Genomic DNA, 18116 nt, shown 5'->3' with positions numbered 1-18116 from the left:
TCTTTCTTATCTCATACAGCTGCAGTTTAATTGATCGGACTTCGTTGGACTCTTAATTTACTGAGCTAGAATTTTGATTCAGTGTAAGTTCACTGTAAGCCTATCGAGGATTATCGTTTTATAATTCTTAAATTTATTTGTGATCAAATGTGGTTGCAGATTTTCTAGGCCCCGTGTGATAAATTTAGGGGTAGTTTTTCGAGCCGTTGTTAAATTTAGTGAAGTTAATCCCCAAGTATAGTTTTGTATAATTATTGTTATTATATACTGGTGAATTGGATGATAAGGATCCGAATGAAATTAAAAAGGGTTTGTTTTGTTATATGATGATATAGCAGCAGCTAAAATTTGGGGGTTATAGTTCTGTGGAGCTAATTGATTATGTGAATTAGCGGTTGCAGTCATTTCGCGTTTTCTGCAATTAGTGGCTTTTTTTTGAAAATGATTATTTCTTATTGTTGTTATTTTTAATTTAGACTTGAATATGAGCAAATTTCCGGTTCTCTTTTTCTTTTCTCTTTTCAAGTTTCGGTTCCTGGACATCATATTCTTGGCCTCTGCCAAAATTCTGCTTATGTTCTTCTCTTTGGTATTTACATGTCTTCTAGCAGATGTATCATACAGAGGTAGGAACATGGTATGGAGAACTTTCTTTTTTCTTTTCTCTCTCTCTCTCTCTCTCTCTCTCTCTCTCTCTCTCTCTCTCTCTCTCTCTCTCTCTCTTTGTACGTTGTCATCGTGATTATTATTCTGTGAACTTTCTTTTCTGTCTTGGGAATTATATGGAAGATAATTTTTTTTCTGTTTTCCTTATAATTCTTGGATGCTGATAGATCTCTTGATGTGTAAGGTCTTGTCCCCCCCTTCTAAGTTATAATTGAGATGATAGGTTCCTTGGTTTCTCTGCATCCCTCTGAGGATGTATATGCTGCCTGTAGTACAATTCACAGGGTGTTCGCAGATGTGAGTAAATGAGAGGGTGCAGCTTCTTTATTATATTAACTTACATTCTCAGATTGTGGGCGTTTCTATAGTTAAAGATTGAAGCTGTGGAGAAAACTTAATTCCACTAGAAAGAGAAGAGTTTAAGGCGTCTATGTGTTATTGTGTCCATGTGTTCCCCCTTTTTTGAGTGGTAATGCTCGATTTTTGTTTGTGACTCATCTGTTGCATTATTGCACAAAGTTTTGACTGGTAACTGAGGTAGTTTGGGCGAGGAGTGCCCATTTGGAGTCTTAGGCTTTGGGATTTTTATTTATTTATTTATTTTTAACTAAGGTAATGCAAATGTTAGTAACAACTTTCCTGCCACAATTTATTAGACTGCATATCCGTGGTTGTGATTCTTTTTCAAGGTTCAGTAGATATACTTTCAATAATTAGACTGCATATTTCAGTTGGTTGTGACTCTTTTCTAAGGCTTCAGTAAATATCCTTTTGATACACTCTTGAAGCTTTGCTTGTTATAGCCTTACTAGAACTATGTGGTCCTTTTTTCTCTTAAGATTGTTTCGTGTTTGAGGCTGGAATGAAATCCTATGAACCACACTCTTGCTTTAGGAAATAATGAAGTGCTTCTAGTCCCTGTGGCCAGTGTAAAGCACTCACTTTCGCAAGCAAGTGTAAAATGTGTTGTCAACTTTTCTGTCTGTGGATCATAAACACTGAACTTGATGTTGTACTTTCATGATCTCAGATGGGCTTGTTTTTCGATGTGCAATTTGGTTCTGTAGATAAAATACACAAACAAGTTAAAGCTTGCAATTCAATTTCCTTGGTCCTAAGCCTGCCTTGATATAAATGATGAGTTCCACATTTAACCTTGATGCTTTTCCTTAGAACTTCATATATTATTCAGATGTGTTTGTGATCACCAATTTCAATGGTTACCTTGTCAATATTTCATCCCTCCCTTGTGCAGATAAATTTTTATAACTGGTTCCATGCCAATGCATGGAAGCTACAAATAGATTTAATAGCTTTTAGACTCTTATAAATGTAGAATAGCTCAACCCTTTTAGGATATTCTTTGACAACCCTAGAATATTTGGAACTTGGAAGTGCCCAGAAAGCTACTCAGTAACCGGATAATGAGTTTTGTTGGTATATAACTATTGGGGTTTCCTGAAGATGTCATTTTGGCATGGGGTTGTTGATGCTGTCTGGTTTACTTTCTTTTCTGTTTTTTGTTCGGTCACAAGAATTTTAACAGTTTTGGAATGGTTATATTAATATTTGTTTGTAGATTGATCTGTTATGAAAATTCTATATATATATATATTCATTAAGGGGCATAGATGACGGCCTATTTGTTCGGTCAATCACCAAAGGCGGGGGGGAACCACTATGGTCCTACCGGACCCCTTGATTCTTTTGCATAGTCCGGGGCCCCCGCTGCTCTTATATATGTGTGTGTGTGTGTTCAGATAGTGTATCAGAAGAATAAGAAATCTGAGACCTACAGCTCAAAATAGTGCAAATTTTCCTCTCTCTTGGAAACGTGAACATCTAGTTATTCTTTCTTAGATGTTGTCTTTCCCATGGAGTACCTGATTGATGTTTGCTATACTGAACACTTACTGTCGTATAGGTTAACTAATACCTCTCCATCTATATCGCCCGAAGAATTGTATGAACCATCTTCTATCCTGTCATCCCCATTCCTCAAAGCAATAGTTGAAAGAATACATGTCCAATAAGAAATCCATCCTTCCCAGCTTTTAAGTCAACGATGAACAAACAGTGGACGTAGGCCAAGAAATTCTTTTGCACCATATCACAGAAAAATTCCACTTAGATTTACCTTATAAAGTATAAATAGAATCATTTTTGTTACTTCTTGTACTCCTGACAGGAGTCGGATTTGTTATACTTCTATAAGGAGATTGGAGTGAACATTGCCAATTGAATAGTCTACTTTCGACTTACAAGGTTAGGGGTTTTTGAAGGCATATGGTGTCTTTAAATGCTGCAAGTTTATTACATGAATATTGGTTCTACAAACGTATATAACATGTGTATAACTTCAGAGTTGTTTCAGAGACCAACCATAAATTCTGCTGATATGAGTTTTCTCTTTAAGTCAACTGTGTGAGATTCGGTTTTCAAATAAGAAAGCAGTTTGCCTGATCCAGTAGGACAACTGATGATTGTTTTCTTTTATTTAAATAGATATAAGAAAATAATCGGCTATTTTTCTCCTCCTTTCTGCCAGATACCTGGTTGGGGCACATTTTATAGGCTTGGATTGAATGGAGATGGTATCTTGAAGGTTACTAGTGCAGCCACAGCAAGGTGTTGACCTTGATCTCGCCTAAAACCTTGGAGTTTCTTCAATCTTGGACATTTAGCAAAACTAGAAGTTGCTCACCAAACACTCACAAGAAATATCGAAGCAAAACTAGAAGTTGCAGCAGCAAACACTCATAAGAAACATCGAAGCATAAAAAGAAATTTAATAACCAGTGCAACCACAGCAAGGTTCTCACCTTGATCTCACCTAAAACCTAGAGTTTCCTCAATCTTCGACATTGAGCAAAACTAGAAGTTGCAGCAGCAAACACTCATAAAAGATGCTCGAAGCATAAAAAAAAAATTTAATAATCTGAACTGTACTTTAGTCTTCCCTCTAGGTGGTATACTGAATAGATTTATGTCTTGGACACTTAAAACTAAAACAAGAAATAAGAAAAGACTATGCTGCTCCTATAACTTAAGTAGGCAGAATTTAGATATTTAAATGAGTTATTAAACTATTTTTGTACTTATTCTGGGCACTTGATTCTTAGGTTCATAAAATAGGCTCGCGACCTGTTAAAACTGGCCAGGCCCAGTTGTAACTTGTACTTCCCAAGCTCTATAGGTTCAAATGTTTATTTTATTATATTTTATTTCACAAACTAATATGTAGCTTAATGGTTGGATTTAAGTCTAATTAGTAAATGTCAGGGGTTTGAAAACCCTTCTTGTGCAATAATGTTTTTTCTTCTTAAGAGTAATTTTTATGAAATCTGAATTCAAATAGGAAAAGAAAAGAAAAGAAAAGAAAAGAAAAGAAAAGAAAAGAAAAATGTGGGAAACATGAAAAAGAGAATCAGTGAGAGGGAGAGAATCCAAAGTTGGGAAGGGAAAAAAAATATAGTAGGGGTGGGGGAGCACAACACGCAACAAAGATGAGGAAATAAGTCGTAGGAAAGCAAATTGTCTGAAAACCAAAATATTACTTCCCTTGAAAGTCGTAGGCAGGTGTGAACTGGTCCTGATTTACATGCTAATAAGTCATGTTACTAATTAAGTGGTCACATGAATCACATGAGGACTTAATTTAAACCAAGACTGAGCCAGAACTAGGCAACTGTATCAATTAGATCAAATAAGGAAGGATAAGAAAAACTAAACTAAGTAGAGCAACTACTATAACTACTGCTTCTTGGACTTCTAGCGGATGTAGATGTTTAGATTTGCATCACTACTGACTTCTTGAACCGTGGTACTGATGGATATTGACTGGTTGTAGACTGTTCTTGTGGTGTAGCTGTAAATTTTTGACCTGAAATATTTTATCATTGGTATTTGTGTGGATATATGATAAGATGTTGGTGCTTCTCCTAAAGCTTTTGTTTAGCTGAGGGAACTTCCACTGTAAAAACTATGATTGGACTGGTTCCCTGTTAATTGGTTCTCAATTGCACTTTCCCTGTTTAGCGGTTAATAGTTGACATGAACAGGTGAAGCAAAAGATGCCGTGTTCCATTCAAAGAAGCAAGGGCAAAATTGAGAAAGTTGCTAAAGGAGGAAATCGGTCTCTGTCAAAGACATCTTTAGAACATAGCAAACAAAAAACCTTTTTAAAGGTAATACATTCTTTTGTTGGAAGGTTTGACCTTCCAAATGCTAAATTTCCATTGTTGCCATGCTTTTGGTAATTCACACACTGTCTTTGACCTATTTGGATTATGGCTGTCCATCTAACTTTTCAGGATCGTGAAGTATCTGAGCTCGTTCAGAGGAATTCTGATCAAAGGTAATGTATGACTCATTAATTGTTTGGGTTCTGTCTGATGCCTTGAACTAAGCTTGATTTGTTTATAATTTGGGTTGGTCAATGGGAAGCACATAGTGCAGCTGATTCTCTCTATCCTTAATTCGTTAGCTACAGATATCATGTCATTGAAATTCAGATACTTTCTACTCTAGTTTTGATTTTACAAAAATTCGATTTTTTTGGTGACTAATGAAAACTTTGATCGCACCTGAGCAATTTATACTTGGAAGTAAATATACTTTGATATAAGGGCTGCTGGGGGGTTCTGGATATTTAACCTCATTCACCCTTTTTTGGAGAGCATATGATATCCATAAAGTGCACTTGTGCTAAATTAGAAAAGAGAATAGTTGTGTGTTCTAATGCTGCTGAAGTGGCTTAGGGCTGGTGTTAAGTGTCCCTGCAATTTGGTTGCATTTTCTGAGCCATTATTTTTCTGGTTACAAACCTGCTGGAAGCCTGGATTAACTATTGACCTTTTGATCTGGACATCTTTGAGTTTACTTCCTACAAATCTATGGTGGTTCAAAACATATTAGGCCATTTGGCATTTTTACTTGGTATTTTCCATCATTTATTTTCTATAGTAGCCTGTAATTTGTCTCTTTTCTCATTCATTGTCAGGTATGTTCTTGTCACATTTGTTGCCTTTGATCCTGATGTGCGCTGGAAAGTTGTTGCACCCATTTTTCTGCCTCTGAAAGGTCCTGACCAAAGAAACCAGTTGGGTTCTGGATCTCATGTGAAAATGGAAGGTCTTGATTTGGTTCCTTTACCACCTGCTATTACATTCCATGTTGATCCACAAAGTACACAGAGGAGCCATCCTCCTGAACATACATATTCTGCAAATTCTTTAACTCCCAGCAGGACTTCTGGGTCAAATTTTCTGCAACACTCTCCGACGATGACCTCAACTAATAAGAAGACCAAAGCAGCCAAGATATCTGGCAGTTCCACCCTGCAGGATTCTTCTATGACCAATGGTACACCTGAATTGGCCCAGGATGATTCTAATGTGAATTTTTTGGCTCAACAAGTTAATAATACTTCCAAAATCAGTAAGGCTGTGAAAAAGAACTCTAGGAAGAAGGGGAAAAAGAAGGGGAAACAACTCAAAAAACCTTTATGCAGCACTGACTTGACTGAACCAGAAGCTTTATGTGAAGAAGGTGTCTGCAGCAGTTCTACCTCTGAATCTTGTGCTTACAATGATCGGGTTAGTGGGGTTGGACTGGTAACTGAGAATGCAATTGTTCCAGTGGTTTGTTTGCAGGAGAATACAGTGAATAAAAATGGCATTGAGCATGATAACAGTGATTTACTTAACCGTTATGCAACAACTAGAGTGCGCACGTCGTACAGCGGTGAGGTGAATGAGTCTGAAGCTGTAGTGCCATTACAACATCAGGAGTCTACAGACAAACATTTTCCAGTTTATCCTGATTGTCAGGTGAAAGCCATGGAAACACTATTTTCTACCAACGATAGGGAAACAATGGATACCTGCCTGAAGGGGATAGGTACATCTTTGGAAGTCTTCTCTGATATAAGTAGTACTCCTGTATTGGACTCATATTCTGATGGTTGGAACAGTGACTATAGTACAAATGGAGGTGATGATGAAGAAAAGTCCTCTTTCCGAGAAGGAGATGGAAATAACCCATCAGAATCACTTCATTCTGGTAATAGTGGGAGTCTGTTGCATACTGCTAGAAAGGAAAGTCCTCATGAAAACTCTTCAAAGGGGACAGTTGATGCCTATAATCTTGCTGAAAGAATGAAAAGTGGAACCCAGGGTTGTAGCAGCAACGATGGGAACTCATTTATCCCTGGGAAGAGAAGTAAAAAAGAAAGAAAACTATCTGGGCACAGATTAAGTGGCAGCGGATGTTTACAAGGACGTACAGGAAAGGAAAATAATCATTCTGTTTGGCGGAAGGTCCAGAGAAATGATGCAGATGGACACCTCTGTGAACCGAAAAATGTGGATTCTGTTGATTTGCAGTTTGATACTGCTTCCAAGGAGGCTCCCTTGCTTAAAAGGGGTTCAAATGCTTCTGATTCAGCTATATTAAAATTGGAAGGCAAGGATAACTTAAAGGTCAAGATTTCTGAAAAGCTGAAAAAGAAGCCCAGTGCTTGCTTGAAATCAGAGTTGAAATATCACCCTAGGAATGGAGTCAATGCTTGTAAAATTACCTCAAATAGACCTACTAGTGGTAATATGCAGCAGAAGGAAGCATCAGATATCCCATTTAAGGTGCACTCAACCTCTAATTGTCAAATTGAATGTGTCAGCACCAACCTTCAAGCAGATAAGGTTGGTTGCATTCCTCTAGAAAGGATTCAAACATCTCAAGGCTGTCCAGAAGGAAAGAAGCAGTATGGAGGTGTCCGTACCATCAATGACCAAGCTGAACAAAACCAGAGCAGTGCATCATCTAAGAGTATTGCTTCTCTAGACAAGTCAAATCTGTTAGAGGCGCAATCCAACCTTCATCTTCCAACAATTAACAGATCCGCAACACCAGAAAGAGATTATCCTCCAGAGGAATACAACATTCAAGAAAATAATTGTGGGTCAATCTTGCAGAAGTGGGTACCTGTTGGGAGGAAAGATGCTGACTTAAAAAGCATGAGGATACCTACGAATGCATCAGTACCACCTGTTGATGAATTAGTCAAAGATCAATGTGCTTCACACAGCAATGCAGAAGAGGAGTTAAGTTCCAGTTGTGAAACTCCTCTTCCTTTAATGGATGTCAATAATGCATCTCTTAGAAGGGATACTGGGAATATCAGTGGTTCACTTTCTGATGATGAAGGCCGGATTCGGAACCCGATAGGCTATAACGATTGCATGTCCATTGAGCAGAGTAAAACACATGATCTAGCAAACCATGTTTCAACGGATCCATACAAAAACTTTAGAAGTTCTGCATTTGAGACTGATTCACTTAAGATAATACAAGCTGTAAACGATGCATATAGGTTACAGTTAGATTCTGAAGCTGTTCAATTTGCTACTGGTAGTTCTCTTGCAGAGTTTGAGAAACTTCTTCATTCTGCTTCCCCAGTCATTGCCCAGAGATGCAGCATACAGCATTGTCAGACTTGCTTGCAAGAGCGTGTTGGTGCTTCCCTGTGCAGGCATCAAATGCCAAATGTTTCTTTGGGAGGCCTTTGGCAGTGGTATGAGAAGCATGGGAACTATGGTTTGGAAGTTAAGGTAGATGACTATCTGAACTCAAAGAGATTGGGTATTGACCGTTTTGAGTTTCGTGCCTATTTCGTTCCATTTCTATCAGCAGTTCAATTGTTTAGTAAATGTCAGAAACATCCAATGAACAATAGCACTGGGACTCCCTTTTCTGAGGTCTCTGAAGCTTCGGAGATTGATGATGCATCACAAAGCCCCTCACATATTGGCCAACATCCGATTTTTTCTGTACTTATACCTCAACCTTGCAGACAAGATGACAAATATTCATCACAACATGTGAGTCTATCATGTCAGTCAGAGCCTTCATCAACACATGTTAGAGATTTGTTAAATGACCATTCATTTGGTCATGCCTGCTGTGATGATCCTGAGCTCCTTTTTGAATATTTTGAGTTGGAACAACCACAACAAAGACGGCCACTGTTTGAGAGGTAACCCTTTTGTGCCCCGTATTTTCCTTAATAGTAACCTGCCAGCACCTACTTTTGGGTCAATAGCAGTCAATGAAATACACTGAATTTCAGTCTGCTAAATATGATAGACTTCTTTAATTACTCAAAATCTTAGTACCTTGATTTTATAATTCATATAAGAAATTCCTTGAAGCTTTTGGTGGTTTCTTTTACCAGCAACTCACTGAATTGTTATGGTAGAACTTTCATATTTGTATTACAGATGGGGATAAATTTCCAGATCCTCTGCTTTTTGAGGGATATTTAGGAAGAGAAGCTACATATAATTGGCCTCATATTGATTTATCCCTGCCCAGGATCTATTTAGGTGCAAGTTGATAGGTTAATGATATTGTTCAGTCACGCCAAATATCTTGATTCTAAGATGCACTGTTCTAGAAATAAGTCAATTTGTGGATACAAATTGGGAAATAGGAAAAAAAAAAAAAAAAAAAAAAAAAAAAAAAAAAAAAAAAAAATTATATATATATATATATATATATATATATATATATATATATATATATATATATAAACATACTTTATGTCATTGATCGGCAGTGCAGTATATGTGAGTAGAGGAGCAAATAGAAATATACTTAAGACAATATCGGCAGTCAATTACATCAAATAAGATTAAGTTACATGCTCTTCTATGATTACTTGATCTAACTATTTCCACATCACACAGAATGTAGAACTAAGCAAGAAATACGGAGATGTGCTGCAATTGTGTGTATTTTTATGGGTCACAGAATGTAGAACTAAGCAAGAAATATGGAGATGTGCAGCAATTGTGTGTATTTTTATGGGTCATCAGTAGGTTAATAACACTAAGCGAATCAATAAAATAAGAAAAATAGAAGTATTTGTTCTTCAAAATTTAATAAGAACAGTGTGTGGCTTCTAAGTGAAATGTGGGTAGGAGGTTGGCAGCCATCAGAGTTAGAAGTAGGAGACAGGAAAAGGAAGAGTCATATGGCTGGTTTCCTAATGAGTCAGATGGGGGGGGGGGGAGAGAGAAAAGGAAGAGTCATATGGCTTTTAAGATTTTTCAGTATTTAGTTATTTACTTTGGGTTGGGGGTTGGGGAAGGACTGATGTAGAGTCCTAGAATGGTTGAAGACCAACTGTAAGCCATTCTCCATGGTGAAGGATGGACTGGTAAGCAAGCACAGGTTAGTCAGAGTCAAATTAGGAATGGTAAGACCTATGTTGACGGTAGGGTTATGTCGAGACAGTGTACTGTAGTCTTGAAGGTTTGGGGTTTCGAGGTTGGTAAAATATTCATAGATTTGAAAAATATAGGAACTTGGGTTTAAAAGTTTTTGGTTTCTAGAAAGTGAAGGATGAGGAAAACTGAGGTTTGTAATGGTCAGATGAAGCTGCAATTTTCGTTGAGCTCCCCAATGGATGTGAGGAAGATTTGATCAAAATATAGGCTGAGATGGTGGGAATAGTCAGTGGGTTACTTAGTTCATGGAAACTTGAAAAACAAAAAAAAAGGGGGGGGGGTGGAGCTAGTGTTTTGGGAGGAAAAAAAAGAGAGATCAGGCTTGGGATGCCAATGCCGTTTTGCATTGCTAAGAGCACCAAAGTTCTCATAACAAAGTTGTATTTTATTTTTATTCAAATCATCTCTAAATGAGGGGGAATGCTTTTGTGTCTAGATATGTAAATAATGCCCGTATCATAACCTTATATAAAATTCTCTCAAATAAGCTTTTATACTTGAAAGGAAGAGTCTAACCTAATCTTTAACATATTAGGTAACCTAAATGGACTAGGAAACTGAAATATATGGACCCAAAATGAAGTCCTAGTCCAGCTCCACTAAATACTAAAGATAAAAACAACTTGTTAAGACACTAACATACTGTAGGGGTAGAGGAGATGTAGGGTATCAAACCCACGGGACCGTGTAGGAGACAGGATCAGCCACAAAAGGATAAGGACAAGTGGTGGGTTTCTATTAGGGAGTTGCCACTCTCATTTTGGATATGTGGAAAGTAGTTTGGATTTGTTGGGGCTATAATAGAGGGACATTAGAGAATAAGGAAGAAGGGTGCATTGAATAATGTTTTTGTGGGCAAGATTGCTTGCAGAGAAGGGAAGACCCTCAGTTAGGGCATATTGACGAGTGAATTTGGGTTTGGAAAGTTAGTTGAGTCTATCGTATTAGCCATTTATGTTCCTCTTCAGATTCTGTTTATTCAATTGCTCTGTGTGTGTGAGGGAGTGAACAAATTGATGTGGGAAGTGTGTGTGCGTGTGTGGCTTGGTGAATGACTGTAGTTGCAGGGTGTTGCCAAGAGCTGATATCTAGAGTTGCCCGGGGGAGGGTTCTATCCATCTAATCTAGGGTTCAGGTCAGGGTATTATCAACTGGCATTAGAGATTGTTGATCCAGGGGACGACTAGAAATAGGTTGGATGGTAGAGCGGAGGATCTAGAAGCAATCGTGATGGAACTTCAAGGCATGGTTATTAAAGCGGCAAAGTGATTTGGGCTCCGTCTTGGCGATTAGGTGATGCTTAGGCGGCAATAAACCGACCAAAGCGGTTTAGTCAATATTTTTAATATAACTAATTTTAAACTATTTTTTAATACAAATACTTTTTATAATAAACTAAAGTACTAAACAAACATTCAACAATCACATTCATAAAAATAAAAAAAATAAAAATTCAAGAATCACAATTATGAAAAATATCCCCAAAAAAAAAAAAAAACATAACTTCATCTCATCAAGCATCATAAGATTCATAACAATAATTATGTAGTATATACTATGTCAGTAATCAATGTGAAAAATGAAAATGAAAGTAGCAATTTTACATTCTTACTTACCTCTATGATAGTGTGACGCCAAATAAAGTGTCTTGTACTCTTGTGCATAGATCAGTAATCAGAATTGATATATCCATTTTTCCATTTTTTTAACCAAACAGTGCCGACATGATAAATTAATAGATCTCATTATTCTGATTTCCAAGTCATTGTTTATTTAATGATTCATTGATTATCAATGTTGAATATGGCTCATGCTTCACATCCTGTTGTCGACAGACACTTTGGGCCTCGGAGTTCATTTGCAAATTGGGTCTTGATTCCGAAATGGCTCACATATTTAAATTTATATACGGCATTGTAGCATAAATTATGATTAAAAAAAGAGAAAATAAGATGCACAAATTACAAAATGTAAAAAAAGCGGTTGCTTTAGCATCTAGGCGGCAATATGGCGCAAAAGGCAGCAAAGCGGTAGTGCCTTAGCAAAAAGGCGGCAAGAAATTAGCCCGTTAGTTAAGCGGTTCAAAAACCGCTATGCCGCCTAGGCGGACGCTTTGATAACCATGCTTCAGTCTGTCCTCTAATCTAAGCTCGAATCCCTAACTTAGCTCATGGAGAAAGAGGGGAAGTACAACAATGAGTTCAGGGAAGAGATACGTGCTTACCTGTTGCATGGAAAAGTTTTTGAAATTGACTTGTCCATGTCGGAGGTGGTAGAAGAGAGGGTGGTGAGGGTTCCACAGTCGACGACAGGGGACCATCTGCAAAGGGGGAGCTTCAAAGAGCTGGTTAGTTTAGAGGAGATGGATTGCCGAAGGGAATTTGTTCCTTGGCATCTGGAGATGTCGATCTTCAGTGGAGAGTACCCAATAAAGTGGGCAGCTAGAGCCGAGCAATACTTCTCGTTGCATGGTCTCAGCATAGAGGAGAAAATTCGAGCAACCACCATATGCTTCGAGGATCCTGCCTTCGGGTGGATACAATACCCGAGAGAGGCAGAGCCCCATTTTTTCTTGGTCAGCATTGAAGGAAGGGTTGAAACAGAGGTTGGATCTCCACAGATGAGGACACCTCAAGAGGCTCTGTTGGGCTTTGACAAGGAAAGCTTCGTTGCTGAATAATGAAGCTAGCTTGAAATCTTGGCTGCTGTTGCCATAGGTGGAGATGAGGCTTTGCTGAAAGGGGCTTTCCTGTGGGTTTTGTTGAGGCGGTGAAGGCTGATTTAAGAGTTCTTGGATCGGATAGCTTGGCCCGAATCATAGACTTGGCCTAGTCTGTTGAGGCCAAGAACCAGGCCATTTGCTGGCCTAGATGATCCAACTCAAAGCTACTGCATAAGCCATATGGCCCTGGGGGCACCCAAGCAGTGTCTGAATGTTAATGCTATTAGCCTGTTACTATGAGTGGGCCAAAGCCCAATCTAGTGCCTAGACCATGTGAATGGAGTTGGATTTGACCCAAGTGGTTTGACCAAGCCCGGCCAGGTTCAATCGGACACTACAACCGCCACCAACCTGTTGACCATGCCTTTGTCTTATCAAGCGGCAATAACCCTTACTGGAAGGGCTGATCATCCTTGTTGGTTAACGCTGGAGGAAACAAGAACAAGAATAGATTAGGTTTTGTGTTTTTGTTGCGACACATCGTATTCCAAAATGCATCAATGCCCGTACAAGCAACTCAAGGTCCTATTACAAACATGAGGAAGGGTATGAGGATCTGACGGTGGAGACAGAAAGGGAAAAGGGAGAAGGCAGCTGCACCAGATAAAAGATTGAGTTCACCTTGAGGGCAAAGTGAAACTGGAGGAGGGAAGTATTGTTGAGACACTAATGTAAGGGGTGTACTGTAGGGGTAGAGGAGATTAGGGTATCAAACTGATGGGACCATGTAGTGGACAAAATTAGCCACAAAATGACAAGGACAGGTGGCGGGGTTCTATTGGGAAGCAGCCACTCTCAAGTTGGTCTATGTGGAAAGTAATTAGTTAGGATTTGTCGGGATTTTCTGGGGCTACATTAGAGGGACATCAGGGACTAGAGAAGAGGGGGGATTGTGTAGTGTTTCTTTGGGCAGGCTTGCTTGCGGAGAGGGGATGACCCTTGGTTAGGGCACTTTGAAGGTTGAATTCAGGTTTGGGAAGGTTTTGTAATGGAGTTTTGCTTAATCAATTACAGTAGTTGAGTCTGTCGTATTAGCTGTCTACATTCCTCTTCAAATTCTGTTTATGTTATTCAATTGCTGTGGGTGTGTTTTGAGTGAATGAATTGAGGTTGGAACTTGCAAGTGTGTGCGTGGCTTGGTGTGTGACTGTAGTTGCAGGGTGCTGCCAAGAGCTGGTATCCAGGGTTGCAGGGGGTTCTATCCATCTAATCTTGGGTTCCGTTGAGGGTCTTATCACAATTGAAAAGGAATATTCCCTAGGTCCAATAGTGAGTACCCTAAAATAACTTAAATTGAGCCCACTAGTTCAAACCAGCAAAACCAGTTCAATTTAAAACGCCAAAAACATGAAAGTAGAGTAAGCATAGAAGCTAATCCCATATGCAACTTAACTACCCCTACTTTAACCCCTTAAGAGTTACCTATGACATAGAGAACCTCGGATCAATGGCACAACATGTGTATAATTCAACCGTAGACTTATTGCTAGTCAACCAAGTCTATTTAGGTATTGAATCTGCATGCCTTAGTCTTTGTTTGGCACCATTTGGAGACCCCTTCATTTTGGTATGGAGTGGCTATCATTGAGTAGGGTCTTTTCGGGTATGATCTTTGATATTGCTGGCAAGGTGGGGAAGCTTTGTGTTCTGATGTTGCGATATCTCACATTTGGATGGACACAGTCTCCTTAGATAGACCTCCAACTTTCAATGTGTAGATGTGATTTAGAAAACCCTCTCATTACTGACATGATTTGGAAAACCACCTTCCTTGATGTTAGCCCTGAGCTCCACGTGGCACTTCATAGATCTCTTGTTGATACCCCAAGGAGCTTGCATCTTGTTGAATCCTCAGGTAAATCTTCCTCTGCTCTTAGTGCTGGTCTAGTATGATTTGTGCTTGCATAGCCTCCACTCTTTCCTACTTTCTGGGTGGAGGTTTTGGTAATAAATTTTTTTTATTCACCCGGGAACAAAATAAAAATAAAAATAAAAACAAAAGCATAATGAACTCATTGTATATGAAATTTTAGTGGATTTACTGAACTGAGGATTTATTTGTGTCAATTCAAAAAGTAGATGCTGAAGACTACTTCAGATATAAATGGCATTTATACTTTAGTTGGACAAGTAAGTAATCATGGTGATGTATCACTCTGCACACATGACGGTCTAATGCTTGCTGGGGGAATACCAGAACCTGTGTCATAAACTCATGGTGTATGTATTCTACCATCTCATGGTTTTTAGATTGGAATTCGGTGCCTGATTAAACAATTACAATGCTCTGACTGTTGTTATCTTTTCCTGACCAGAACTCTAAAGTTTGATCAGTTACTTTTGGATTGAACTATTATCATTGTTTTACATCTTTTTTTGGTCCTATGTGGTTCACATTAGCTGGAGATGCAACTGGCGCATTGACTGTTGTTTCAAGTTGCTTTCACCTTTTGATTGGGACTAACCCTTGATGATTCTCTTGTCTACCTAGGGTAAAAGAGTTGGTCAGAGGGGGAACTTCAAATTGCCAAGCTTATGGAGATCCAACAGTGCTTAACTCATCGGGTTTGCATGAGCTGCACCCCTCCTCTTGGTTAGTAAAAGCTACAACTTTGTCAGTTGTCAGTATTCTAAAAAATGTATGCTTGAAGTGACATTAGTATGGAATATACGATGATATTGAGTCAAACCTTTTTAATTCATTGGATTTCAGGTATTCTGTTGCTTGGTATCCTATTTATAGGATACCAGATGGTAATTTTCGTGCTGCTTTCTTGACTTACCATTCACTTGGCCATTTGGTTAGCAGAAGGGCCTCATCTGATTTGTTTGGTGGGGATAATTGTATAGTTTCTCCAGTTGTGGGTCTTCAAAGTTACAATGCTCAGGTACTTGTGATTTGTTCATTTTTTTGCTCATGTCCTGAATCAATAACTTGCAGACTAATTATTGTCATGGTGTTGGAGATGTTTATAACATATTAATTATCATCATGGTGTTGGAGATGCTCCTAACGTCATTGTTTCTTTGAAAACGTTTCATTAATTACACTGTCAAACCCTTATAATTTGTTTTGGTATTATTTGGAGACTTTAGGTGTTGAAAAATTGTTGATTTATTAGGTTTCCATCCATGGGAAAAGTCTCTTGTTAATTTAGTTTGGAGTTCAATTCTATTTGCCTACACTGTCACATTAGATAGCTTTTGAGTATCTCTGAGTATCTTGAGCTTTAACTGTTTCCCTTGAATTTTGGGTTCCAGTTTTGTTGATTCTGTTTCCTTTTTTCCTTCTGAATTCTGGGGATGGTAGAGGAGGTGTAGTATTAAGTCTTGCTCTGTCTTAACTTATCCTTGTGAATAATGCTGCGGTGTTGGAACTTGAAAATTTTCTAACTTTGCTAGATCATCACAATGAAATTACTATGAGAAAGTTGAGACTTGAGAGATATATATCTTTATTTTAGTCTTTTACTGGAAAAAATTTGTTTTTTGATTGAAATAGACGAATTTTTTTCAAAAACCATAGCCTATGATTAACGTTACAAGGCAAGCTTTCTTTCAAGGTCTATGATTTAACCCAACTCTAGGGTTAGGGTTCCTTGAAAAGTTTCCCTAAAGTTTAGGGTTCTGGGCCAACCTCCCGACAAATAATCTCCAAAATTCTATGGGTTGATCTAAGGTAAAAGGAATACTTGTGGAAAGGGATATGGTTGCCAGGGAAAATTTAGGATTTACTAAATTCCCATGGGATTATCTTAGGAGACAAAAAATTATCCTAGAGTTGATGGGAAAGAAGAATGGGATGATTTGGATCAATATCATAGGTTGGAGTTATCTCAAATTGTTATGATTCCTGGGATGAAACAAAAGATGGGAAGTTTCTAGGAATCCTGCGGTTGGGTATGGGATGGTTTTAGGGAAGTTCGTGGGTAGGGTATGAAGATCTTGGAAGAGGATTCATGTATTCTTCAATAGATCTTGAATTCTTTCTTTTCTTTCTTCTCTTTCTTTTGTTTCTCTTTTCTTTCTTCTTGTTCTGAAATTTCAGAACTGCTGCAAGATCCAAGAAAATTATTAAAAAAAATAAAAGAGAAGGGAATGGGGGAGGGCTGCCGCAAGAACGAGAAGAAGGGGGAGGGCTTTCTTGTTTCTGCAAGGGGGAAGGGGCGGGGGCTGGGAAAAGCCTGCGATAGCAAGGAAGGGGCTGGGGAGGGGTTCTTGGTTGCTATACTCGTTAGATGGAATGAAGGTGCTGTGATTGCTAGGCTGCTGCTGGACTTTGTTGAATGCTGTAAGAGGATGCAAGAACCTTAAAGAACTTGAAAGATGACTCTCAAAATCCGCCGTGGCCCTTCCAAGACAAGCACGAGTTCATTCCCTCAAATTCAGATTCTTTATTCAATGTAGACTGTCTTTACAATGAAAAGATTGGCTTATTTATAGCTTTACATCGAGAAAGAAAGAATCTAACTCTAATTGGGAGACTCAACTTAAACTCAACTACGACTTAAGAAATTAGGGTTTTCTTCATCAGTTAGGATACCCTTTACAATTAAATAACAACCACATAAGATAAAGAACTTGTTGTAATGTGAGGAATTGCTCCTCAAAAGTATATTATTTTCAAGGCCCCAATAGGGTATTTATAGTTACAACCTAGTTAAGCCCTATACTAAGTAGGAAAAGGAAATATAAAACAAATAGAAATAAAACTCTAAGACTTATTAAGAAACATAATCCTATTCTAATTAGAAAACCTCAGTCCATGTTTTCAACACTCCCCCTCAAGTTTGAGTATAGATATTTATCATGCCTAATTTGCTCATAATGTAATTGAATATCTTCGTGCTCAAGCTCTTTGTGAGCACATCAGCCCGTTGCTCGTTTGAAGTAACAAAGGTGATATGGACCAGCCTAGCCTCAACCTTCTCTTTAATGAAATGTCTGTCAATCTCCACATGCTTAGTCCTATCATGCTGTACTGGTTATGAGCTATGCTTATTGCTGACTTACTATCTGAGTATAACTGTATAGAAACCTCCAAATCTGTCCCAACCTCTTGAAGCAGCCCTTTAAGCCATAGTACCTCACAAATGCCTTGAGCAATCACTCTAAACTCGGCCTCGACACTGGACCACGCAACCACAACCTGTTTCTTGCTTCTCCAAGTCACAAGGTTATCTCCCATATACACACAATACCCAAAGGTAGACCTCCTATCATTTGGACATCCTGTCCAGTCTGCATCTGTATATGCCTCAATCTTCAAATGTTCATAAACTGAAATTAAAATTCCTTTTCCTAAAGTAGTGTTCAAGTATCTCAAGATCTGATATACTACATCCAAATTTGAGGAATAGGGATCATGCATATACTGGCTAACAAGACTAACTGCAAATGTGATGTCAGGTCTAGTGTGAGATAGATAGATCAACTTT

The 18116-nt window shown here is 38.4% G+C and overlaps 1 protein-coding gene across 3 annotated transcripts in view; it reads left to right on the top strand.

Moving 5' to 3' along the window:
- The window catches only part of LOC149012772 (uncharacterized), a 37479-nt gene that overhangs the window by 324 nt on the left and 19039 nt on the right, over window positions 1-18116 (top strand). For all 3 annotated transcript variants that reach the window (XM_089157899.1, XM_089157900.1, XM_089157901.1), the window contains 6 exons: window positions 20-83; window positions 4728-4853; window positions 4980-5023; window positions 5669-8701; window positions 15170-15271; window positions 15392-15566. In XM_089157899.1, the coding sequence (XP_089014025.1) occupies window positions 4740-4853; window positions 4980-5023; window positions 5669-8701; window positions 15170-15271; window positions 15392-15566 (3468 nt within the window). In that variant the 5' untranslated portion in view covers window positions 20-83; window positions 4728-4739. The remainder of the gene's footprint in view (window positions 1-19; window positions 84-4727; window positions 4854-4979; window positions 5024-5668; window positions 8702-15169; window positions 15272-15391; window positions 15567-18116) is intronic.

The sequence above is a fragment of the Hakea prostrata genome, chromosome 6 (genome assembly GCF_041222555.1).
Source record: "Hakea prostrata isolate BN-2017 chromosome 6, UWA_Hpros_2, whole genome shotgun sequence".
NCBI classification, from domain to species: domain Eukaryota; kingdom Viridiplantae; phylum Streptophyta; class Magnoliopsida; order Proteales; family Proteaceae; genus Hakea; species Hakea prostrata.
Note: the sequence above shows the minus strand (reverse complement) of the source record. Positions and strands in the feature narration are given on the sequence as shown.